The 24,883-nt window shown below is 61.0% G+C and overlaps 2 protein-coding genes across 8 annotated transcripts; one reads left to right on the top strand and one right to left on the bottom strand.

Moving 5' to 3' along the window:
• Nucleotides 1-3,289: 3,289 nt before the first annotated feature.
• On the bottom strand, nt 3,290-12,462 carry MAFK (MAF bZIP transcription factor K). 3 transcript variants are annotated; one of them, XM_082772127.1, is made up of 3 exons: nt 12,386-12,462; nt 5,025-5,104; nt 3,290-4,132 (listed from the first exon to the last, which is right to left on the bottom strand). In XM_082772127.1, exons 2-3 carry the CDS (start codon nt 5,058-5,060, stop codon nt 3,698-3,700), a joined length of 471 nt encoding a protein of 156 aa, XP_082628253.1. In that variant the 5' UTR covers nt 5,061-5,104; nt 12,386-12,462; the 3' UTR covers nt 3,290-3,697. The 3 variants fall into 3 exon arrangements, with proteins under 3 accessions (XP_082628253.1, XP_082628254.1, XP_082628255.1); XM_082772128.1 differs by lacking the exon at nt 12,386-12,462 and adding an exon at nt 6,891-7,106; XM_082772129.1 differs by lacking the exon at nt 12,386-12,462 and adding an exon at nt 6,006-6,116.
• Nucleotides 10,780-24,211, top strand: LOC309883776 (lysosomal alpha-glucosidase-like). Of its 5 annotated transcripts, none has more exons than XM_082772126.1 (20): nt 10,780-10,961; nt 15,787-16,348; nt 16,564-16,709; nt 17,328-17,493; nt 17,773-17,869; nt 18,766-18,885; nt 18,984-19,102; nt 19,181-19,312; nt 20,072-20,182; nt 20,776-20,889; nt 21,154-21,238; nt 21,534-21,651; nt 21,972-22,105; nt 22,247-22,398; nt 22,500-22,648; nt 22,741-22,882; nt 23,076-23,174; nt 23,346-23,510; nt 23,595-23,741; nt 23,890-24,211. In XM_082772126.1, exons 2-20 carry the CDS (start codon nt 15,797-15,799, stop codon nt 23,950-23,952), a joined length of 2,811 nt encoding a protein of 936 aa, XP_082628252.1. In that variant the 5' UTR covers nt 10,780-10,961; nt 15,787-15,796; the 3' UTR covers nt 23,953-24,211. The 5 variants fall into 5 exon arrangements, with proteins under 5 accessions (XP_082628252.1, XP_082628249.1, XP_082628248.1 ...); XM_082772123.1 differs by lacking the exon at nt 10,780-10,961 and adding an exon at nt 13,902-14,089 and having other exon boundaries at nt 23,890-24,210; XM_082772122.1 differs by lacking the exon at nt 10,780-10,961 and adding an exon at nt 14,356-14,707 and having other exon boundaries at nt 23,890-24,210.
• The last annotated feature ends 672 nt before the right edge of the window (nt 24,212-24,883 follow it).

Raw genomic sequence — 24,883 nt, 5'->3', positions numbered from 1 at the left:
AGGGGTGGGCAAGAGCTGAGATGCTGACTTGCTTTGAGGGTCTGGAGGTGCCCTGGAGGGAAAAGATTTCCCCACTGCCAATGGAGAGACCAGCAAAGGCGCCTACGAGACCAGGGACTCCCTCCCAGTACCCGTGCGGATGCTGCAGGCTGTTCCAGCATCCCACAGTGCCCATGTTTTGGAGAGGCTAGAAAGGCCAGGCCCAGGGGAGAGGATCCCAGCACTCAAACTCAGAGCCCACCGCTCCTTGGCAAGCGAAGAGGGGCAGAGAAGGGAGCCCCGGCACCCCCAACTACTGCAGCAAGAGACGAGCGAGAGGTACTGCGGCGGGGGAGCGCCTTGGGGGCTCTGCAGCTATGTCCCCACGCCACGCTTGCCCTGGGTGTCAGGCTTGCAAGTGCAGGACGGAGAGGAAAAAAAACAAAAAACGAAAAAAAAATAACTAAACAGAAACAAACCAAACCCCAGAGGAATGCAATGTGACAACCCCAAGCTGGAGGGCCCTCCGGGACGGAGGGTAGAGGAGTTGGGTCTCCAACGTGGTCAACAGCTTTCGGGTCATTCCTCCCTCCACGTTACCTTGCAATTCTGATCCCTCTGTGGAAGTTTAGCCAGGACATTTCATTCCCCTCCAGGTCACCACCCAGGGAGCCCTGGACTGGCAATTTCTTTTAATAAAGATTTACAGTATCAAACTTGGAAAAAAAATTATTTTTTTTTTTTACGAAAAATCTGTACGATAAAATGTATATAATTATATATTTATATATATATTTCTCTCTCTTTAAATATTTCCACGTGGTCCTTATGGATATCCAATATGGATTACCTACCATGGCTATGGTATCAACAGCTTTAACAACACCCAGGCCTCTTGTTCTTTAATCGAGTGACCAGAGATTTAAGTGCCTACCAGCACTAAACTAGCAATCGCTTGGACAAGCCTTTGGCACCCTTCCAAGAACTGGAAAAAAAGAAATACTTGGCCGCAAGGGAAGTGCCACCTAAAAGATATGTTTCTCAACTCATTCCAACAGCAAGAAGACCCTCCCCAAGGAGCAAAGTTCAACCTCCGTCCCCCTCCGTGCGACTGGTCTGCTTTCACTGACAGGGGGTCAAGGGCAGCCAGAGGGTGTTCCTATCTAGCCAGGAATGTTATGGAGCTCTGGAGCTGTTTTAAAGACTGGAAGCATTTGGGCATTTTCAAGTCAACTGGCCTTTTTTGTTAAAGTTTTCATTTAAAGCCCCAACAGTGCCAGGAGTCTCCATTTTGCCTGTTTTCGGAGGCACCTGTAAAGGTCTGGGAAAGTTTCCAACATTTGCGAACTGGAGAACATGAGAGGACCAGGAAATGACAGTAACATCTTTCTCTTCCTCAGCTTCTGCTGTGGGAGTCAATAACTGGTACTGATACACAGGACATCGATCTGCCTGTTAGGAGATAGGGAGGGAGTGGAGGAGAAATGAGGTAACGCCAAGTGTCATCCAAACTCCACGGGTTGGAAAACCACTTGTAGGAAACTCCCTGCTCCCCTCCGCGACACGTGGATCCGGCGGGGGCGACAAGCCTGCAGGAAGCGTTTCGCTCGCACCCTTCCTGGCTCAGTAAGGTCACGAAGGTAGGTGTTGAGGACTGAACGAGAACCGAGGCTGAGGCTTCTCTTTTCATTAACCTATTTCACAGAGGACCCTCTTGGGAAATGCAGAGACTCCAATGACAAGGTTAAAAAAAAAAAAAAAAAAGAGGAAAAGCAAGCTAACGACTTCTTCCAAAGACAAAGAGGGCTGAAACTCTGCAAACTTACTGCCACTCAAGACAAGACAGAGCCCCAAACAAGTCATACTGGGTGGTGGATACCAGCCTCCTGGCCTCTTTTATATGGCACTCCAATAATTCTCCTTCAGTCCAAAACACCGGTCAGCTCTCCGTGATCTCTGGCTTCTACTCCGGAGCCCAAATCCCCATAGCTCTTCCCCTCAGCTTCACCTTCGGAAACCTCACTTCTCACCTGCGTGACAACAGGCATCGTCCGTTCCACAAGTCTCTGCCCTGCCAAACTCACAGTCCCTTTTCTTTCCTACTTCAAAAAGAAAATAAAAAATACAACGAAACGCACAAACACCAACATAGCTATTTTTTTTTTTTTTTTACAGTGACCTGGAAACACTCGTCCTTTCAGCGCTGCTGCGCGACAGCAGAATCCCTCCTCTCGGCTTCCTGCCCACCGCCGAGCCAGAAATCCCTCTCCCCAACCACTGCTCAGAGCCACTCGCACGACTTCTCGGTCCCAACTCTTCCTTCCCCCACACACGACCATCTTCGTCCTGCCCTCCGTGCGCCTCCCGGGGCAATTCACAGATTCCCGAGAGGAAGCGTCAAGTTTCAGGGTCACATTCACACAGGTTGTCTGAACACTGAGGATTGTAGGCTGTACTCTTTGGATCCTGACTGACACGAGACAGAGAGGAAAAACCTCACACAGCTCCCATCCAACCTCCCCACAGCCCTTCTCTGGCCATCAAAGAGCCCGGCTCTGTAGCCGGGACCATCACCAATACCAAACTTCCACCAAAGAGGAGGCTCTAAAGTCTCTCCTTCTGCCCGTGTCCCTCTGGTTACACTTCAGTGCTTTAAAAACATCCCAAATACTCCACGCAAACCCCTTCTCAGAGCGCTGAGCCCAGCCGAACCGCCCCGCCGCCTCCGCCTGGTAATACTTCCAGCATCGTTCCTCCTCGTCTCCCCCTCTCCTCCCCATCACACAGCTCTTCACAGCATTTACTGTGCCTCCTTCCCCTAAGCTTCAGGGAATCCACGAAAATAAAATAAAAAAAAGCCGCTATTTCAAAACCGCGGATCATTTGGAAGAAATACACTGCATAAATATACCCAATTCACAGGCACACCTTAGGGAAGGAGCTATTAGGAAACTTGGGCTTGGAATAAAAGGAGGCTGCAATGTAATTTTTTTTTTATAGGCCACACAGGTAGTGGGGCGTATTAAAATATGTAAAATATATATTTTTCCATATTTTAACAGCATAGATTGAAAACAAAAGGTTGTTCCTAATGTGTGAGGTCACACCCAAGCATTAGTCTCCATCATCCTCCCACTCCCATCCACTCTTGGCAGGATGAAGCCCAAACCCAAATGCCTATTTCCCTGCCCTCGCGACAGCAGATGGAAGCGGGGAGGGTAGGGGAGACCCTTCTGCCAGGGAGCAGGATGCCACTAAAGGAAACTCTTTTCCATACATTCATCTCACGTGACGATTTCTACGGTCCATCTGTTTCCTGGCTCTTGAGCATCGTTCATGAAGACTCCGGAGGCTCCTCGGGTATCTTCTCCCAGCTGGAAAGCTGCCCACGGCGGGGAGGGGGCCGGGGGAGGCAGGGGGAAGGAGGAAGCAACTTGTACTGCATACAGAGCTCAAATCCTGGACACGAGGGGTTGGTGGAGCCACCGAGTCCAGCGAGAAGCAGCCAGTTAAGTTCCCTTTGTAGGTTTGGGGTTTGTTTTTTGTTTTGTTTTGTTTTCCTTTTTTCTTCTCTTTTCTTTTTTTGTTTTTTTTTGGCGCTTTTGGAAGAGAATCGTTAAGATGCCAATTCTTGACGTGACCAAGGACTCCGGAACAATGCATAAGAGCCTTCTCCCCTCCCTCCGAAAGGCTGCTCGTTCCCTCCCCCCCGAGGGCACTAGGACGCTGCTGAGAACGGCACAGAACTGGATGAGATTTCGGCGGATTTCACAATGGTGATGACACTGGTGGTGGCAACTTTGGCCGGGGTAATAGGCCCTCGCGCCACAGTACGAGCAAAGGTCTGGAGTGCTTCGTACTTGGAGCGCAAGGCGTCCAGCTCGAGCTTCATGCTGCTGTTTTCTCTGGCCAGCTTCTCCACCTCTTGCTGCAACTCAACCCGCTGCCTCTCGAGCTCCTCTTTCTGAGTCACGCGCTTGATGCGGCAGCTGGCAGCGTAGCCCCGGTTCTTCAGCGTGCGCCTCCGCTGCTTCAGCCGGATGACCTCCTCCTTGGTGAGACCCCTCAGGTGCTGGTTCAGCTCCCGTACGGACATTGACACGAGCTCATCGTCGCTCAGCACCGGGGCATTCTCTCCCGACTCCTCCTTTACCTGCAAACACCAACAGCACAGGGGTAGCAGCGGCCCCGCTGGGAGGCGGAGGGGCTGCCCCCTGCCAGCAGCGCGCCCCGAGGCACCGCGGGGAGCTCAAGGAAATAAAAGGAGGCTGAATTCGTCCCCTGCCGATGACACCCTTCACCACAGCACGCTGGGACACCCGTGCAGCAGGCTCCAAGCAGAACAGCCACTTGTGCGCAGGGTTTAATTCGGCACGCTGTGGCTTTTCATCAAAGGCTGCTCATCAGAGCACTGGCCGAAACCAGCCCTGCGTGGCTGCAAGGAGCACGGCCTGATTGGGTTTTCCTGCACCAGGAGACACCGAGGGCGTGTGCCTCTCTCTCTCGAGCAGGTTTGCTGCCACTGCTACTCCCAGAACATCATTCTTTTGTCCCTTCTGACACTACAGACGCCTGCAACAAAGCGTCAGGACACCAGAAAAGCTGCACCAGAGCATGAACCTGATCCACTGCACAGCAGTTAAACCCGAGGCATTTACTGCCTCGTGGATCTGCAGGAGAACAGGTGGAAGCTGCCTTTCCCTGCTGCACCTCAGCCCTGAGAGCAGAAGTGCTGCATTGCCAGGCCTGGGAGCGCTGCTTTCAGGGTGCTGCCAGCACCTGCCCTACCCCAAGGTTTCCTGGATGGCAACTGGGATGCTCGAGCCCACAATCCCATAGATTTCAGCCATATTTCTAGGTATGACCAGCATTCGTCTACTGTCTCTCTTAGAGATCTTTCCCATAGGTAATGGGAAATTATATCAGCACCCATCTGTAAGAGTCTGTCAGAAGAAAAGATGAGCCACATGTGATGGGTGCTGCACGGAGCACGGCTCTGCCACGGCCCCCCCGCCACCCTGCAGCACCCGCTCGGCCTCCCCTACCTTTAACGCCTTGTTCGGTTTGGGATTAGTCGTCATAACCTGAGCACAGTCTTCTGGACAAAACTGCTCAGAAATTGCAACTGGAAAAAAAAAAAAAAAAAAAAAAAACACAAAACAAGGTTTTCAGGTTACGTCAATCTCCGACATGAAGGCCAGGTAAAGAGAAAAGACACCCAATATACGGCCTGAAACCCCAGTCCAAATCACCCCCGAAAAACACCGCACCATGGCTAAAAACCCTGGGAAGGGTTCAGAGATCCGCCTGCCCTGTACAGACGTGAGGAAGAGACATTTGTATGGACAAGCTCATTGCTGCCTGATGCTGAAGACCTCATCTTTTACTTTTAAGCACACCGTGACGAGGCAGGGAGCGAGGGAAGGACACCCACCCGTCTGTAAACAACAGCAATGCGATGCGAGCGGCCGTGCACGGCCACCTCTTTGCTGGGGGAGCGCGACCACCCGGGCCCCATCCCTCGCTCACCTCCCTCTGGAGGAAACCTAAATGCTTCGGACACCCTCTGAGGGACCGACCGGAGAGTCACCTCCGCTCATAAAAGGCTCTGCAAAGCCACAAGACAACAACTCCCTTCACCCTCCTTTTGACGATTATTAACACGGCTTGACATTGAATCAGCAGCCCAGAAATAGGCTGCCTGGTTCGTCACCTGCTTCCAGCGCCGTCCCCACCCAAAGGCGACGCTACTGGAAAACCCAAACGCCAGGAACAAAAGCCCACCTCCCCCCCCAATAATGACAAAGCAAGGCATTAGACTTTGCCTCTCCCAGCACACCGAGACCTGATGATGCTCGATGCTCGCTGCACGCTGACCCCCCGGCGATGTCTGGCGAGGTGCAGGCAGCTCCCCCGGCGGCACCCTTCGCTCCCACCTCCCCAGGGGGGCTTAAATACACCCCCCAGCCTTTCGGCGACGAGCCACCCGAATCCTCGGGTTTCGGCAGCAGCCTCGGGGACCTTACCCTTGGCGAGGCGAGCGCAGCCGTGCCACCATCACAGCCTCTGCCTGTCGCTCCCCCGGCGGGGAGGGCTCCCGTGGCGCGCCGGTCCCCCCCGCCACGCCACCCGGCTCCGAGGGGCTGCGCAGCCGGCAGCACCGCGCCCGTCTGGCGGCAGCCCGCTCCCCTTCTCCCCCCCTCCCCAGACCCGGCCCAGCCCAAACCCTCCCCATTTCCACGTCTGCGTCGTGTCACACATCCTAATCATTCATGAAAAATCCAGCCGAAGCATCCCAAGCATGATTCCCTTCCGATAGTTGCCATGGTGACCTTGGGAAAGTAGCCAACCCCGAGACAGTCGCCATGGAAACCGAGAAGCCCAAAAGCGATAATGACTTCAGGTCATGTCTGTGCAAAGACATCACGAGGTCGTCGGCGAGTAAACAAACTCATTCATATCTGCAAACAGCGGGTGAAGGGACCCAGGGGTGCAAAGGTGGGCTGCGGGGACACGAGGGAGCCGCGTGGGTGCTGCTGTCACCTGCGCTTTGTCAGGCAGACACCTCACTGTCACACGGCTGACGTACAAAGCGAGCCGAAGAGCTGGGGGAGGAGGGTTGAAAAAAAAAATAATAAAAAAATAAAATAATAATAATAATACTCCCGTAAGCGCTGAGATACTATCCCAGACATCAGGGTGCGCGCGTTCAGGCGCCTCCTCTATTTTCCAGCCCGAGGCAGCGCGGCTCCGCACGCCCGCCGGAGGAGGGACGAGGCCGAGCTGCTGGGTGATGAATGGAGCGCTGCGAGCAACTGGTGTGCTGCTTCTGCCACAGCATCGCACGGCCCTGCCCTGCTCTCCCCCAGCGCCCACCCCACCCCGAGCACGGCTCCCGCTGCCCCCCTTACTCGCCGCGAGCCCGGGGTCCCCCCCAAGCCAACTTCCCCGAGCTGCGTTGGGCGCGAGGGCCGGCTCTTGCCTTCGCCGTCCTCCTCCTCCTCCTCATCGCTTCCCCTCGGCCGCCCACCCCTACCTCCAGGCCGGAGGCGCGCGCGCTAGCACGAAGGAGGAAGGAAAAGCTCCTCGCCTCGGCCCAACGGTCCCGGCGAGCTGAGGGGAGCGGAGCGCTGCCAGTGCGTAAAGGAAGCGGCCGGCAGCCCCCTCCCTGCGCACGCGGGGAGCCGCGGCCGCGCAGGCAGTTGGTGCCATAGCTATGCAGTGAGTCACCAGCTGTTTACAGACTTGGAGAGCTCGCATTCCCACAGCATCAGAAACTCTTCCTCCCCTCGGCATCCCCCCCCCCCCTCACTTCTTCCCTCGCCACCCCCCCGGCCCTACAAGGAAAGGGGCGCGATGCCGGCCCCGTTGGCGGCACCCAACGCGACGCCACGCACGGCGCGGGGCGGCCGGAAAAGGAAAGGCGAGAAGGAGAAGGGGGGGGGAGCGCGACACGGCAGGGCGGTGACACCCACCGGTTGCACAAAAAGCCTTTTGATCCTCACCCAACGTGTCTTCAAAGCGCCTTCTGCGCCAGCCGATGGAAAAACTGAACAGGCCGCTTGGCCGCGCGGGGACGGAAAGAAACGTAAAGGAGCATGGAAAACAGGCAGCGAGGGTTGAGATCGCCTCCGCCGGGGGTCAGCGCAAGGGTGCGAGGTGGCTCGGCGTGGTGACGGCCCCCCCCAGTCACCTGTCACCCTGCGCTGCATCTCCCAACCCCACGCCTTCCTCCGGCTGTGCCGCAGACCCAAGCGCTCCAGTCGGGCTGCGGTCGGTTCTGTTACGTGGTGGGGCTGTGCCACGGCTGCTGGTGGCACAAGAGATGGGGACAAGGATGGGGATGTGCCCAAACAGCTCCAGGAGGAGCACACAGGCTCTCCATCGCCCCATTCATGCTCTCAGTGCCCAGACAGCACCGCTCACGATCCCCACCAGTGGCACGGGCACGTCACCTGAACCACAGACCCCCACCGGCCAAATCCTGCCCCTCAGCACCACTTTGGGCTACCTGTCTCCCAGCATCAGGGCATTCCCACAGTAAGGAGGCGAAAACCCCAGGACGGAGCAGTAAATTGTCCCAGAAACATGCTGAACCCATGGCATCCCCCAAATGCACTGCTCTGGGGTCTGCAGGGACCCCACCCGCGATCTGATTACCCCAGCCCTTCCAGTCTGCACCCTACTGCTGCCCTTCTTTCCTTAATTGCATTTGCTGCATCACGTCTAAAATTAGGAGCTCGGCTTTTTGGAACGAGGAGCGCATTACATCTCTATTCTGTAAGCAGCGTGACACACTTAGGACGCTACATAAATAAAACAGCGAGTAGTAAGACACCCGCCGTACGGGCACAGGCTTTTACAGCTCGGCTCCACGCTCATATCCAAAGCGAGTGTTTTGACTGTGGGTTGCATAAAGAGCCCTGGTAATTCCGCAATGAAGTTACCCACCGGCAGCCTCGCCAACGCCCTCTCTCTCCCTCGCGGAGGGCTCCCGTGCCGCTCGCAGCACTCTCCCCAAAACCCTCCCCAAAACCCACCCCTGGCACCTCGAGGCTGAGGGTCGCAGCCTGGAGCTCCCGGTGACCCCCGGCTCTGGGTGACGGAGGCAGCCCAGCTGCGCCGAGGTGAGGCAGAGCCTTCCACGAGAGGTTGGTAATTAAGAGAAAGAAGAGACGCCAGAACACGATTTCAGACTTTCCACGCTACGGGGCTTTCAGAGCGCGTTCCGCGTTAAGGAATTACTACAAAGGCTCCGCCGACACCCGACGACTGCGGATGAACTCGAGTTTTCAAACTCTTTCTGCGCCGAAAGACAGCCCCGGCCAGAACACGAGCGCCTGGCAGACAGCCCCGCTGGTGCTCGGCTTCCATCCTAACACAAGTCCAGCAAACTGAAAACACGCAACCCTCACCTCCAGCCAGGCCAGCACCAACTTCCAGAGGGCAGAAAAACAGCGAAACGTTCAAGCAGCGGCGGGGATCTCCGCCGGCGAGCCTCAGTTGAGCACCGAGGGGAATTCTCTGCTCGTTCCCAAACACAGGGCTTTAACTGCGGGCAGCTGCTGTAGCAAGTTACCCAAATCTCCTGTTTATCCCCAAATCACTCCCAGCTCCAGGGGGCTAGCCAGAGGGATGCGCTTCCCAAGGACCCCTCTGGATCTGACAGGCGAAGGGAACCACAGATGCTTCGATCTTCATCTCTGCGCCCCCACCACTCGCAGACACGACACGGGTCTCCAAGAGGCTGCAGCACGGCACGCTGAGCACCATCCCTCACCCATCATCCAGAAAGCCCTTCCCCTGCTCTGCCAACCTTCACACAGCCCACGAGGCAGACTGACGCCTGTCATTCATTCGGAACAGGAGAGGGGAGGGCCGGGCTGCCGGCATGAATCCGGGAGCGCATGCGAGGCAATATATTTGACACGAGCAGGGAGAAGACACCAGGAGGGGTGAGTCACTGTTTACTGTTCTCTGCACAGCCCTCGCCCAGCTGGCCAGCTTTCCATTTCCCTTATGGATCGGAACCAGCATCCAGCAGCAAAAGGGAGATTCGGGAACCTTTGGAGCAAACGCCAGAGCTGCCAGGACACGGCTCTCTGGGGCGCTCTCTGGGGAAGGCTGGACAGAGATCAGATGGGCTGTGCTGCTTTGGTAAACAACCCCCTCAGAGAGCCTGTGGTGATGGAGCAGAGCACCACGAGGGTACCAGGAGGGTACCAGGGGGGTACGCCTGTCACAGCCAGAACCCAGGACCTCGGGGGACAGGTACGCAGAAGACACTGCCGGTGCTCACGAGCCACAGTGCAGAGCGCTCTTCCCACCGTGCGCTCACAAAGGTGGTGACAGAGCTGCACCCGAATCACATCCCAGCATCATGAGCCCAAGGACACCTCTCTCCCAAGCAGAGGAACCAAACCATCGAGCAGCAAACGGCTCGGCTCGCTCACACAGGATCCGATCAGATCCTATGCATGTGGCCAGACATCAATTTGGAGATCTTCACCAGCTGTGATACAGGAATGTAATGGTGTGGCTGTCTGGGGTCCTGCCACCCTGCAAAGCAGGGGGATTTGGGAGCTTCGCGGTGCTGCCTCTCTCCCCCCGGTCCTTGTGTTTATGGTCGCGGCGCCGCGTGGCTTTGTGCTTGCTTCATGCTTGGAAGGCTCTGCCCGAGTTTGCAGATAGCCTGAAACAATAGCCCAGACAGAAGTGGAAACTGCCTGCTCATCTCGACAGGGTGCTGAGCCTGAAACTTCCTGATAATTGAAAGTGCTAGCGCTGCTCAAGTGTTTCACAGCTGGATGTTTACAGAAACCGTCAGCGAGCGAGCTTATCCCACAAACCCCAAGTGCCGTGGGGCCAGCACTCCCAGCTGTCCTCTCCTGGCTCCCCAGCTCGAGGTTTTCAGCGCCCAGCCCCACGGCGCACTCCGGCGATCCGTCACCGCTCGAGGCCGACGGGATCAGGAGCGCGTCACGCCGATACGCGCCAGCCGGGTGCATGGCACTGCAACAGATTGCCCAGGCAGGTGCGGGAATGAGATAAAACGTGACAAAGCACGCTGTCCTCGAGGGAAAAGCAATAAAAAAAGGCAGCAAACCGCTGGCTGGTTTAGGAACACTTTTGAAGCAGGGCACGAGCGTGCCCTAATATAGCCAGGGACACGCAGCGCACCGCGGCTCCGGCACAGAGCCCCGGTGAGCCGAGAGGCCGGCAGCGTGTCCTGCTAAGGAGAGCCACCGTGCCCCAACCTCACGGCCAGAGTTAATTACGATTAATTAACGGCGTGCAGCACCTCTATCAGGTACCAGCAGAGTTAACTCTCCTGCCGCCCGGCCCTGCGCGGCGCCATTGGACAGCGGCGGCATCCATCACGCCTCGGAAGTGACTGCGCGGGGAAGGCAGCTCTGCGCCAGTGTGTACACGGAAGGAGAGGGCAAGAGGCGCCGAGCACGCAGCAGCGAGCAAAGCCCAAGGTAAATTAACTCGCCGCTGGAGCACGGCAGCACCGGGCTGGGGCGCAGGGTCGAGCGTCTCGACAGCCAGGGCTCGGACGGCAGCGGTGGCACATGTGGCTCTTGTCCCGCAGCCGTCCCGACGGCTCTCGGCTCCTGTCCCCGACGCCTCCGGGCTTGCCTCCTCTTCGCAGCCCCCCGAGGCCGGGGGCAGGCAAGTGAAAGCGAAAATGGAGGCCTCGCCGCTTCCCGCGGCGGCGCGCTGCCCAACGGGGGCTCGTTCCTAATTGCAGACCTCGTGGCCTGCTTTCGGCACGGCCGGGGAAACAGCCCACGAGGGAGGCGAGCAGCCCCGCCAGGAGCAGCAGCAGCAGCAGGAGGAGGAGGAGGAGGAGGAGGAGGAAGGAGGCCCTCGTCGTCGGGCACTCGGCGAGTCCAGAGGTCTCAGTTCCCCTCCCGGCCGTTTCTCCAGCTCACGCCACTTTTCTTCCCCAGCCCCGCCACGGCTGGGCTTTCCCCACCCCCGTTTCGGAGCAAACCCCAAAATACCAGCACCAAAACTCCCCAGCGCCCCGCGCCCACGTGGCGGCCGTGCCCGCAGCCGGGGGGTCCCCGCAGCCCCCACCCACGGCTGCGCCCACCCGGTTCAGGAGCCACGTGTGGGGCGCTCCGAGCCCCCCCGACCCCACTGCTGGGACAATCCCCGGCCCCACAAAGCCTCCCGGTTTTGGGCCCCCAGCACCACGCCGCTTCTCCTCGGGGGTATTTTAAAGCTCGTTAAAAATCCGGGGGCAGGTTACCGGGGGGGGGGGGCACAGGATGGACCGGGACATGGTTGGGGGGGGGGGGGCTGAAAGCCCCAAGGCGGAGCCGTGCGAGCATCACCGCCGCTCCCCACAACTTCAGGCAACTTTTCCACCGGGCCAAGCAGCGGGACCGACCCGGGGGGGGATCCCAAAAAACGGGGAGGGGGTAAGAAAGGGGTAAGAAAGGGAGACGGGGGGGGGGGGGGGGGCGGGGCGGGTGGGAACGGCGACAGCGGCGAACAGCAGCGGGGTGGCGGCACCCTCGGCTTCTCGGAGCCCCCCCCCCGATTGCTTTCGGTTCCCGGAGCCCCCCCCTCCCGGTAACTCCCCCCCTCTCCTCCCCTCCACGTGCTGGAGGGCTCGGGGCGGCGGCCCCACGTGCCCGGCGCGGTGGTGACTCAGCACTTCGAGCCCAGCCACCGCGGCGGGCGCGACCCCACCCGGACACCGCTCTCCGGGCAGCGGGGGCAGCACCCAACCCAACCGATCCCAACCCAACCGGGCCGCCCTATAACCCCTCCGCCCTATAACCCCCCCTATGCCCCCCCTAGCGGCGCCCCCCCGCCCTTATCACCCGCTCCTGGCTTTATCCCCCCCCACCCCCCCAGGCTCGGTGCCGACCCCTCCGCGGGTGCTCACCTGCAGTGCCGGCGGGAGCGCGCGCGCGCTCCCGGGGCGGCCGGAGCGCGTGGGGGGGGGGGGGCGGCGGCGGGGGCGCTGCTGGGGCTCGCTCCGAGCCAGTCCCGCGGACAACAACAAGCGCGGGGCCGCCCCCTCCCCCCCCCCCCGCCCCGCGCCCCGCCGCGCCCCGTCCGGACCAATCAGAAAGCGCCGCCGCTTCCGGCCCCGGCGCGCGTCAGCGGCGCGCGTCAATCGGTTCCCGCCCCGTGACGTCAGCGCCCCGCCGGCCACGCCCACCGCGGGTTCATTCATGGCGAAGGGCGGCGGGAGGGGGAGGAGGGAGGGGGCGGGGCTACGGGGAGGGGGCGGGGTTAGAGAAGGGGGGCGTGGCTATGCGGAGGGGGCGTGGTCACGGGGCGCCGCGCCCCAAGGGGAGGCCGGATACGGGGGAGGCCGGACCCCAATGGAGGCTGGGTCCCGGTGGAGGCCGCCCCCCGTGGAATTTCCCCCGCGGTGGAGGTGTCCCCGCCGGGGGAGGCTCGCCCCAAGTGGGGGTCTCTCCCCCCCAAGTGGAGGCTCCTCACAGTGGAGGTTCTGCCCCCGAGTGGAGGCTCCCCTCAAATGGAGGCTCCTCCCCAGTGGAGGTTCAACCCCTTTCATGAAGTCCTCACCCAGTGGAGGCTCCCCCCAAGTGGAGGTTGTTCCCCTGTGGAGGTCGCCCCCCAAGTGGAGGTTCCCCTCAGATGGAGGCTCCTCCCCAGTGAAGGTTCTCCCCCCACCCCCAGTGAAATCTCCAACCATTGGAGGCTTCCCCCAAGTGGAGACATCTCTCCTCCAAGTGGAGGCTGCCCCCCAAGTGGAGGCTGCCCCCAAGTGGAGGTTGTCCCCCTAAGTGGAGGTCTTCCCCTAAGTGGAGGCTCCCCACAGTGGAGGTCTCCCCCTATGGAGGTTCCCCCCACCCCATGAAGGTCTCCCCCCCGTGGAGGTCCCACCCCATGGATGTTCTCCCCCCGTGGTGGAGGCCGTGGTGTTTGCAGCGCGTGGGCCCGGTCACGGGACGGTCACGGTGCTGCTTTGCCGAGCCCCCGGGACGCCTGCTGGGAGTCATGAGGCTGGCGAGGGTGATCGGAGGCTATTTTGGTGCCCGCCTTGGCAGCTCCTGGCACAGCCTCCCATCCTCCGTGGGGCACCGAGGTGGTTCCCCGGAGGCCAGCAGGGCGTTGCCAGGCCCCAACTGCACCAAACCCGCAGTTTTGGGGAGTCCAGCTCATCCCGGCGGCACAAGCATCACCTCGTCCCCCCATCCAGGGGAGGCGAAAATGCCCAGGGGGTGAATCAAGGCCGGTGGCTGACCAAAACCACGGCCTCCCTCGAAGCTGACCTCCCTTTTTTTTTTGTATGAGGCTGCTCACGAGTGCATTGCGAAGGCAGCGCCGTCACAGGGCTCTTCGTGCTCCCAGCCCCACACATCCTCGCTCGGGCACGTCACGGGATCACGGCGTGGGTTGGGTAGGACGGGACCTCAAAGCCCACCCTGTTCCCACCCCGCTGCCTCCCAGCAGCCCGGGGTTGTTCCCCCTCTCTTGGCGGGGTCGGGGTTTGGGGGTCCCCTACGACACGGGGGATTTTGCTCGAGATTCTGCTTCTGGGGCAAGCGACCTGCCCCCCGCCTGCTCCTGCTTTTGATTTTCGTTCCCTGGAGAAAGCAGCTCTGCTCCAAAGGTCTGTCGGCCTTCGCCGCTGACCTTTAGACCGCGGCGGCCTTCGGTAGTAAACAGCGAGCGGCTCCCCGGTCCCAGGAGAGCGGGGAGCCCTGGGCGGGAGCACGCACTTCCACGTGCTCGGCAGCCAGACGAGCGTGGGAGATGGGGCACTTGGTGAAACCCAGGGCAGAATTCGGGGCTTGCTTTGGGGCTGTGGGTTGCTGCGGGTCTCACCCACCTGCTGTGTGCTCAGGCACCGCGATTCCCCGTCCCTCCCACCCTCTGCTTTGGCTGAACCCTGAGGACGAGGCGGGGGGCTGGAGGCACGTGTAGGGGCTGGAGACCCTGCGGCCGTACGGTTAAACCCCTAACACCGCTCACCCCCCATATCCCCCTCCACGGGGCTTCCGAACAGCGCTGGGTGCGGCTGTCTGGATATGAACACGTCTGAAAAGAGCACAAAGCAGCCGAGGAGGCGGCCACGAGGCGCGTGCTGGCGCTGCTACTAGAGGAGAGCGGTAGGCGCCGGGCGCCTTGTCGGGGTTTTACGGCGCAGCGGGCAGAGCCGCAGCACTGGGAGCCCTGCCCGCACGCTCTGCCCGCACGCAGCCCCAATGTCAAGAGGAGACACGTGAAAGTAAGCTCCTGGCACGGCCGGAGCGCTGCCTCCCCGGGCTGGGCTGGGGCCCCCCAACCCTCCATGCGTTTCGGCAGGGCCGGCCGCGTCCCCCTCCTTGTCCCCAAAACGCCACCGCCGCATGCAGGCGTCACGGGTGGCCTGGGTGGTGCGGGGGCTGGTGGCGTGCTACGGGGCCTGGGGGTGCATGCGGGGTGCGAGGGTGTTCGTGGGGTCCTGGCCTCGCTGTCACCCCCCAGGGTGGGGGCACAGCACCCGTCGGGGCGCTGCAGGGTGGGCGCTGCTGCTGCGGGGGCTCGCAGCCAGGCCCCGGCGGGCTGGGATGTTTTGGTGTTGGAGCCGGGGGAGGGTTCATGGGGAAGGAGATCTGCTTGCCGATGAAATCCCTGCTGCTGAGATTGCACGGCGCCTTTTGAGATCACACGGTGGAGGTGAGGGGGGTCCGAGCGCTTCGGCAGAAGGCGGAGGGGAAAAAAAAAAGTTGTGGCTGTATTTATAGGGCTGGGACTGCTCCCTGCAGGCAGCACGAGGGGGGGTTCTCCACTTCCAGGCTGGAAAATGTTTGCCTGAGAGGTTTCTGAAACCCTTGTCCAGCTCTCACCGAGCTAAAACGTCTGACTCAGGGCTTTGGGTGTGAGCAGGGGATGCTCGGAGCAGAGGAGGCTCAGGACAGAGGAGGCTCAGAGCAGAGGAGGCTCTGCCCTTTACTGCTCCCAGCACCATGGCTCTGCTCTGATGGGTGGAGGGGGCTTGGTTTTGCTTGCAGCTTCTGGAAACGCTGCATCCCGTAAATTCAGGCCTGAGCAAAACTCCGTGAGGGGATGCTCTGACACCAGCCAAGGTGGGGAGCTCCAGGAGAGCCTTGTGGCAGGGTCTCGATTTTCCCTGGTGGGCCCAGGACCAGCCTGGCACGGGCAGCTCCAGGCAAAGCCATCCTGGGTGCCGTGGGTTTGCAGTGCCCATTTAAGCCTCTGCAGGATGCTCTGCCTAAAATGGGGGCATCGGGCACAGAGACCCCATCCCGGTGAGCTTCCCCTGGCTGGTTCCTTCACCCACGTCTCCGTCTTTCTCCCCCGCAGCCCCAGGACGATGAAGTTGTACCAGAAGCTGAGGACAGCAGTGCCGCGGCTGGTGCTGAGCCAGGAGGATGAAGAGGAGGAAGAGGAGGAGGAGGAGGATGCGGACACCCCGACACCCACCGGGCACAGCAGGCTGGCCCCGTGGTGGGTGGGCAGCGGGCTGCTGCTGAGCGCCGTGCTGCTGAGCGCCGTCACCGTCTGGGTGCTGCGACAAGTGTCCGGGGGCTGGCACGGCCCCGCGCCACCCTCCCAGTGCCACCAGGTCCCCGAGAGCCACCGCTTCGACTGCTACCCTGAGCGGAGCGTGGTGGTGACCCGGGAGCTCTGCGAGGGCCGGGGGTGCTGCTTCGTCGAGACCCCCCCGGCAGTGGGGGGCAGGAGGGGAGTGCCCTGGTGCTTTTATCCCCCCGACTTCCCCAGCTACACCCTGCAGAGCCTCAACCAGACGGCGCTGGGCATGGCGGGGCTGCTGGTGCGCAGGGAGAAGGCTTACTACCCCCGGGACATCAGGGTGCTGCGGCTGGATGTGGAGCTGGAGACGGACACGCGGCTGCACGTCAAGGTGAGCGTGCCTCTGGTTCCCTGCCAGGGCTTGTGACCGTGCTGCTGTCCCCTGGCACCCTCCGTGCCGCGTCTGTAGGTGGCTGTCCCCTGCTCAGAGTAGGACCAGCAGCTGCTTTGCTCCTGGCATGGCCGTGCGTGGCCTCAGTCAGCATCTCCAACCCTTCGCCCTCTTGCCAAGCTGATCTTGAAAGCATCTTCTCTCCCCCCCCACAGATAACCGATGCGGCCAACCCCCGGTATGAGGTTCCTCTGGATGTTCCCCGGGCAAAGAAGAGAGCAGAAAACCCCATCTACAGCCTGGACTTCTCCAAGGACCCCTTTGGGCTGCTGCTGCGGCGCCGAGACACGGGGACGGTGCTGTAAGAGCCACCTCCTGCATGCTGGGCACAGGGAAAGCCCTGCCTGCTCCCAGCAGGTTCCTGCATGCCCCCCTGGGGGTTTTCCTTAGGGAAAAACTCCTGGTGGCATCTCCAGCTGATGGTTACTCATCGCCTTCAGCCTTGGGCTCAGGCATTTAGGGGAAAAGGACTGCTGGTGGCTTTGCCATGCTGCTCCAGTCCCCTCCGTGGCTTTGCCCACGCTGAGCCCCATTGCTGAGCTCCAGCAGCCCCTGGGGACCGTGTCCTTTCCTCCTCGCTCCTGTCCGCCAGGCCCTGTGGTCTCTCCTTTCCTTGGGAACCGCTTATCAGAGGCAGCAGGCGGAGAACCCCCTGGCCACATTGCCTCGATGGTTAATAATAACCTCGGTGGAAGCTGCTGGTGTCAAATGAACGGCTGTGCCGTGCTGGGGGAAGCTTCGGGGGGGGCAGGCTGTGCCTCACCTTCCCCAAAACCCCAATTTGCCACCTGCCAAAGACATTTGGGGTGTGGATGTAGGATGGCACATGCTGTTTCATTGCCCTGGAGATGCTTCTAGAGGGAAGGGAGCATCCCCGATAGGCACGAGGATTAATGTCCCCTCTGTGTCGCCCCGGCAGGCTCAACACCACCGTGGCCCCCTTGATCTTCGCCGACCAGTTCCTGCAGATCTCCACGGCGCTGCCCTCCAGGTTCCTGTACGGGCTGGGGGAGCACCGCAGCACCCTGCTGCACAGCCTGGACTGGAGCACCCTCACCCTCTGGGCCCGCGACGTCTCCCCCACGGTACCCCCGGGGCAGGGAGCTGCTGGGGGGAGCCTTGGAGCCAGCAGGGACAGGGGGTGGTCACGGGGAGGTGCTGGGGAGGATTTGGGTGCGATTGCAAAACACACCCCGAGTGCTCTCCCATGGCTGCCACCTCCAAAACCGTCCTCGGCCATGGGGTGACAGATGCCAGGCTGGGTGGTGGCTGGCACCGGGCAGCAGAAGTGGCTTGGGGACGTTGGTTAGCCCGAGTGTCACAGCTCCGGGCTCCCCTTCTCACCGGGCAACCTCTGCTTGCAGGAATCGTTCAACCTGTACGGCGCTCACCCCTTCTACCTGCTGCTGGAGGAGGGCGGGGATGCTCACGGGGTTTTCCTCCTCAACAGCAACGCCATGGGTAGGTGCCCGGGGCGGCTTCAGGAAGTCGGGGCAGGAGGAAGCCATAAAAGGGACACGATGTGGTTTGCTGGCTCCGTTATTGAGCTTAGCCATCTGTTTCCTGGCTAAGGCCAGGCTCTTTAGCAACTGCCGAGCAGTTTAACCACACGCCCAGCTGCTGAATTGCCGTCGGAAAAGCAAGTCCCTTGTGTGCGGCTCCGTGCCTGCTCCCCGGCTGCCCCAAACAGCCTCACCCCGAGGCTGGCAGCAGGGGTGACCCCAGCACGGACGGGGATGCCGCCTGCTGTCCCCAGCTGTGCCCGCCGTGCCAGCTGTGCCCTGCAGCATCCTCCTGCTGATAACTCCCCGGGGGTCCTGCCCTGCTGGGGATGGCACCGGCAGCCACCCGTCCCCTCCAGCAGCCAGCTGGGACAGCACTGGGGCTCCAGCTGCGCTTTGTTGCAGCAATGCTCCCTCCCCAGGATGAGCACGGGGGAATGCAGCGGCTGAGGTTTGAGGGCTCAGCCCTGTGAAAAGCCCTGGGTGCTGTGTGCTCTCCCGTACAAGTAGCTCTCGATTCATTATTCGCCTACGAGAAGGTTTGGGGGAGGATGTGAGGGATGCGTGCGCTCACTCATCAGGTGGGAGCTGGGAGAGCGGCACAGCCTTCAGCTTACAGAGCACGTTTTGAAAAGGGAGCTCCCTCCCTGTATAAACCAGTATCTCCCCAGTCTGTGATGGTTTAAGCCTCCTGATACCCACTCGGTGTTTGATCAGGGCAAGGCAGGGTTTCTCCTCTCCTCTCCTCTGCCAGAGGCTGAGTGTTGTAGCAGCACCGCCTCGCCCCGCGGTGGAGATCGGGGTCCTGGGGCTGCTCCCCACATCCCACTGTGGTTCTGTCCCCGCTCTGCACAGAGGTGGCCCTGCAGCCCGCTCCGGCCCTGACCTGGAGGACCATCGGGGGGGTGCTGGATTTTTACATCTTCCTGGGGCCTGACCCCAACGCGGTCATCCAGCAGTACCAGGAGGTGATAGGTGAGTGTCCACACCATGATGTTCCCCCTCTCCCCTTCCTCCCCATCCCTCTGCGATGCTGCCGTTGACTCTCGGATGCCCCACGTCTCCTCCCACAGGTTTCCCGGCCATGCCACCCCTCTGGGCGCTCGGCTTCCACCTCTGCCGCTGGGGCTACGGCTCCAGCAACGAGACCTGGCAGACCGTGAGGGCCATGAGGAACTTCCAGATCCCACAGGTGCCCCCCCCAGCCCCGTGGAGGGAGGAGGGATGGGGTCTGGGGGCTGCTGCCCGCCTCTGAGCCGTTTCCCCACAGGATGCGCAGTGGAACGACATCGATTACATGGACGGGTACCGCGACTTCACCTTCGATGCCCAGAAATTCGCCTCCCTCCCCTCGCTGGTGGAGGATCTCCACAAGCACGGGCAGCACTACGTTATGATCTTGGTACTCGGCTTGTCTCGCTCGTGGGCTTGTGGCCAGGCTGCAGGGCAGGGACACGGGGACAGTTGGTGGCCCCGGGTGGTCTCTGCAGGGTGTTAGCCAGCACCAGGGCTGGGGATTTTTACCAGTGTCTGCAAACTGCCGATGGAAATCCCCTGTAAGGGCAGGGACTGCTGAGACATGGGCCAGGTTGTCACACTGTGCTCCTGCCTGCTGCGGGAGCCCAAGGGTGCTGGGGTCCTTGTCCCCTGTGGGTAAAGGGACCGGTGACCAGAGCCGGGGTCAGGCTGCTCAGCTGGTGGCTGCTTGCTGTGGGAAGCTCCGCTATCCCACGGGTGCTGCTAGGCTCTCGTGACCCAGCTGTGATGTCCCCTCACCCCGCTGCAGGGACACGGGATGTGGGTTCTGGGGGTCCTGGGCTGGAAACGGACCCTGGGAGCATAAGGTTGTGTTCCCCTGGCTGGCTGAAGTCCTCTTCGCAGCCTCTCCGTGACCTGATGTTTCTTGCATAAGCGCATGATGACTTATATTTATCCCCCCGCTCCCCCAAACCCTGTAACGGGTCCTTGGGACTTGCAGAAGTGACTTGTTAGAAAACATGCCTGGAAGCGTTGAAGCAAGTTTCTGTTCCTCTTGGTCAAAACAGCCGCCGTGTGTGGGCTCTGGTTGACCCCGTGGTGGTTGTCTTCTCTGAATCACGCTGGCATCGCAGGGGGAAGGGGCTGTGCTGGGAAAGACACTAACCCTCTGCTGCATCCCCAGGACCCCGGCATCAGCAGCACCAGCCCGCGGGGCTCCTACTGGCCTTTTGATGAAGGTTTGAGACGGGGTTTGTTCATAAACACCACCCAAGGGCAGCCGCTGATCGGGCAGGTAAGGAACCGGGGGAAATCCCAGCCCTGGAGGGGTTTGGCAGGAGCAGGGCCAGGATTTCTTCCCTCCTGCTTCAGAAAAGCCATGTGGCTGATGGCCAGAGCCTGGCTGTGCTCTCAGCTCTCCCAGCTCTCTGTGTTTCACTTCATGGCATCCCCACTACCCTCTGGAGCCAGCTCCTGCCCTGGCAGAGGCACCCGGGGAAGTCATATGAGTGCAACGGAGTCGGTGGTTCTGCCTGAGGCCGGTCATCTGATTTCTCTCCCTTCCTGTTTTTGGGGTGAGGCAAGGTTGTGCCTCCAGATCTGCTCAGGACCCGCAGCGGTTCCTTCCCAGTTTATCCCCTCCTTCCCAGCCACTCACTCCTCCTCACCACCTGTAACTTTTGGTAGTCTAAAAACAGGGAGAAAAAGCACCCCGAGGTGCCCAGGTGGATGCTGCACACGCAGCCTCCAGCACTCAAAGCAATCAGCTTGGATTTTCTCATTGGTTTTATTGTCCATGCTCCTTCAGCGTGCTCACACCCCCCTGGCACTCCCTTCCCCACAGTGTTCCCCCTCTGCTCAACCCTCCGCTCTGCTCCTTCACCATAGGTCTGGCCCGGCTACACGGCCTTTGCCGACTTCTCCAACGTGGACACGCGCCAGTGGTGGCTGGAGAACCTGCAGCGCTTCCATGCCCACGTGCCCTTTGACGGCGTCTGGATCGTAAGTGCCCCCTCGCCCCAGGTGGCTCCCTGTTGGACAGTGCCCAGTCCTGGAGCTTCGTCTGTCCCTCTTTTAATGGTTTTCCAGCTTTATTGTATTTAGCAAGCATCGGGTTCTGGCAAGACACCAGCCCCACAGATGTGCTCACCCATGTGCATGCTGGTCAAAGGAGCTCGGTGCTGCCACTGGTGCTTCTGGTGTTAGTGCTGGATGCTTCTGATCCTTAAAAACTCCCCAAAGTGCTCCATGATTTCCTTTGCTTAGGACATGAACGAGCCGTCCAACTTCATGGATGGGTCTGAGGAGGGCTGCCCGCCGGGAGAGCTCGACAGCCCCCCGTACACGCCGGGTAAGGAGGGCGCTGAAATGCAGGCTGTGCTGGTAGGTACCGCGCGCTCTCAAGTCACTGAAAACCGAGTGAAAACCATTTTTAAGAGACATCACATCTTCATTTCAACCCCCGAACGTTTCCATCCCTGCTTCCGTGTGCTGGTACCCGAACACTGCATGCTTGTGGCTGTATCGGGGCCGCGGGAGCTTTCAGCGCTCAGTTTGCACAGCAGCAGGGCACCTCGTTCAGCACGGGGGGCTGCGTGTCCCCACGCCCCCCACCACGTGCCAACGGTGACTGTCCCTCCCGGCAGCCGTGCTGGGCGATTCCCTGTCTGCCAAGACGGTGTGTGCCTCGGCGAAGCAGAGCGCCTCGGTGCACTACAACCTGCACAACCTCTACGGGCTGATGGAGGCCGAAGCGACGGCGAGGTACCTGAGCACCCTGGGGATGGGACGGGGTGAAATCCTGCTGCTTGGGGCTGGCACGGTGTAGGAAAAAGACTAGGGTTTGAGGGCCTGGCCCAAAAGGAGGTGCTCTGGCTGCTCACAGCCTCGGGTACAGGAGTAACCCAGCAGGGCAGGGGAGTGTGCGTGGCTGTGGGGAGGGCTGGGTGGGTGAGGCTGGTCCTGGTGCTGATCCTAGGGAGAGGGGGACCGTGCTGCTTGTACCCTCGGAGCTGTCCCTTGACCTGTGAGGGATAAGGGGGCTGCTCTCACCTCTGGTCCCATGTCTCCCCGTTGCCTTCCAGCGCCTTGATCCAGATCCGGGGGAAGCGCCCCTTTGTCATCTCCCGCTCCACCTTCCCCAGCCAGGGCCGGTACTCGGGGCACTGGCTGGGTGACAACCGCAGCCAGTGGAAGGACATGTACTACTCCATCCCGGGTGGGTGGCACGGCCTCACAGCCCTGTCCTTCCCCGCAGCATGCACAGACCCCCAGCACCACCCCATCCCGCATTTGGGAGGTGGTGCAGACCCCAAAACTCCCAGCATATTGCTGAGCATCCATCCCCACGTGTCCGCAGGGATGCTGAGCTTCAGCCTCTTCGGGATCCCACTGGTGGGGGCCGACATCTGCGGCTTCTCCGGCAGCACCTCGGAGGAGCTGTGCACCCGCTGGATGCAGCTCGGGGCCTTCTACCCCTTCTCCCGCAACCACAACTCCCAGAATGAGAAGGTCTCGGGCGGGATGCGGGATTTGGGATGTGGAGTATGGGATGGGGGATGCCTGGCAGGGCTGGGGCTGGGGCAGTCGCTGATTCCCCGCATCTCCCCCAGGCCCAGGACCCGACGGTGTTCAGCCCCGCGGCGAGGACGGCTATGAAGGACGTGCTGCTGACCCGCTACTCCCTCCTGCCCTTCCTCTACACGCTTTTCCACCGTGCCCACGTGCATGGGGACACTGTCGCCCGGCCCTTGTTCTTTGAGTAAGAGCATCCCTGACGGAGCTGGCGAGGTGCTGGATTCACCTGGATGGCGGATAGCAGCCGATGCGAGCGTTGTCTCCATCCCACCGCAGGTTCCCCCAGGACACGGTCACGTACGGGTTGGACAGGCAGTTCCTGTGGGGCCGCAGCCTGCTGGTAACGCCGGTGCTGGAGCCCGGGGTGGATTCCGTGATGGGCTATTTCCCCCGAGGCGTGTGGTACGACTTCTACACGGTGAGGAGTGCCACCACGGTGCTCGGTTGGGTTTTGGGTGGTCCCTGCTCAGCAGGGAAGGCCTGCAGAAGGGCTGGAGCATTGCGGTGTCAGTGCTGCCCATGGGGCTTGGTGCCAAAGTGGCTGCTCCCTGGTACTTTTCCTGAGCCCCCACGGTGTCCCTGACCCCCCTTGGCTCTCACCACCTGCCCAGGGCTCCTCCGTAAACAGCAGCGGGGAGATGCTGAAGCTGTCGGCCCCCCTGGAGCACCTCAACCTGCATCTCCGCGAGGGCTCCATCCTGCCCACCCAGGTGAGCTCCCACCCACCACCTCCCCGGGCTGGGGACTGTCCCCGAGGAGACACCTCCTGCATGGCACGTGCCCCCGAGTACCTCAAGTCTCAGCCCCCGTGCAGGTCGCAGCCCTCCCCACCCTATCTTGGGCTGTCAAAACCCTACAGTGCCCATGTGTTTGAACCCCAGAAACCCGGACCCACCAGCAAGGCCAGCCGAGGGAACCCCTTGCGCCTCATCGTGGCCCTGTCCCCGGGTGCTACAGCCTGGGGGGACCTCTTCTGGGATGACGGCGAGAGCCTGGACACCTTCGAGCGGGGCAGCTACTCCTACCTGGTGTTCAACGCCACAGAGGTGGGACATGGCAGGGATGGGGCGTGGGGACCCCATAATGTCCCCCTCTGGCTACCCTCATGCTCACATTGTCCCCTCCCGCAGAATGTCTTCACCTCCAGCGTCCTCCACACCAGCACTGAGGCTGCCTCCACCACCATCGGCACCCTGAGCATCTATGGGGTGCGGGAGCCACCCCACAAAGTCCTCCTGAACGGCCAGGAGAAGCCTTTCTCCTACCTGGACAACCAGGTGCGGCCCCGCTTGGGGTGCCCTGTCCTGGAGGGGTGTCCCCAGCCCTGGCAGGGGGCTGACGGTGCTGCTCAGGGAGGGGTTTTGGGGCGGTGAGGGCAGGATCTCTGCCCGCTGCCATCTTGGGATGTCCCCTCTTGTCCTGCAGGTCCTCACGGTGAGCGGGCTGGGCATGGGGCTGGGCCAGGCCTTCTCCCTGCAGTGGCTGTGATGGGGGGCCTGGAGCTGCTCCCACCCCGCCGAGACCACCCGTCCGTGGCCATGGTCCCGAGGCGGGGATGGGATGTGGATGTCGCCGTGTGGAGGCGCTGGGAACTGTCACCTGCTGTGGATGGGGATGGGGACACTGGGATGGGGACATGGTGGGGGGTGGCTGCCGGGTGCCCCCACGCCGTGCTGGTGGTGTGGGGTGAGGGCTGGCGGCCCCGTCTGCAATAAAGGAGTGAGGAGAGCTTGGTGTGGGGCTGTGATGTGGGGCTGGGGGTGTGTGTGGGGGGTGACCACGGACAGAGCTCAGCCACCCAGACCCCGCTGCCGACGCTGATAATGTCCCACCATGGTGTCCCCACATCATGTCCCCTAAAAATGTCCCCCCTACAAAGTCTCCCTGTGATGTCCTTCCACAACATGCCCGCATGATGCCTCCCTGTGGTGTCTCCATAATGCCCCCCGTAATGTGCCCCCCCATAATGTCCCCCATGATGTCCCCCCATGTCCCCCATAATGCCCCCCATGATGGGTCCCACAATGTGTCCCCCCATAATGTCCTCCCATGATGTTTCTTCATAATGTCCCCTGTAATGTCCCCACAATGTCCCCCCAATCCCAGCCCTTCATCCCCCAATCCCCCTCATCCCCAACCCCCCTCTCCCCCCCACACTCCCATTTCCCCCATTTTCCCCCATTTCGCCCATATTCCCATTTTCCCCCATATCTCCCATTTTCCCCCATATCCCCCATTTCCCCCATATCTCCCCATTTTCCCCTATTTCCCCCATATCCCCCCACACCCCCATTTCCCCCTATTTTCCCCATTTCCCTCATTCCCCCCCACCCCCATTCCCGATTCCCCCCCGCTCCCCCCGGGGGCGCTGTGTGCCCTCCTCCTTCCTCCTCCTCCTCCTCCTCCTCCTCTCTGTGGT

The sequence above is a fragment of the Aythya marila genome, assembly GCF_965140915.1.
Source record: "Aythya marila genome assembly, chromosome: 15".
Taxonomy (NCBI): Eukaryota; Metazoa; Chordata; class Aves; order Anseriformes; family Anatidae; genus Aythya; species Aythya marila.
This window is presented reverse-complemented; position numbering and strand designations above follow the sequence as displayed.

Excerpts from the sequence above, each read along its gene's own strand:
- LOC309883776 (XM_082772126.1), top strand. The coding sequence starts at position 15,797 with ATGAAGTTGTACCAGAAGCTGAGGACAGCAGTGCCGCGGCTGGTGCTG. Across the intron at positions 19,103-19,180 it reads GGAACTTCCAGATCCCACAG|GATGCGCAGTGGAACGACAT; the intron begins GTGCCCCCCCCA and ends GTTTCCCCACAG. Across the intron at positions 22,649-22,740 it reads GCCCGGCCCTTGTTCTTTGA|GTTCCCCCAGGACACGGTCA; the intron begins GTAAGAGCATCC and ends ATCCCACCGCAG.
- MAFK (XM_082772127.1), bottom strand. The coding sequence starts at position 5,060 with ATGACGACTAATCCCAAACCGAACAAGGCGTTAAAG. Across the intron at positions 4,133-5,024 it reads AACCGAACAAGGCGTTAAAG|GTAAAGGAGGAGTCGGGAGA; the intron begins GTAGGGGAGGCC and ends TGGTGTTTGCAG.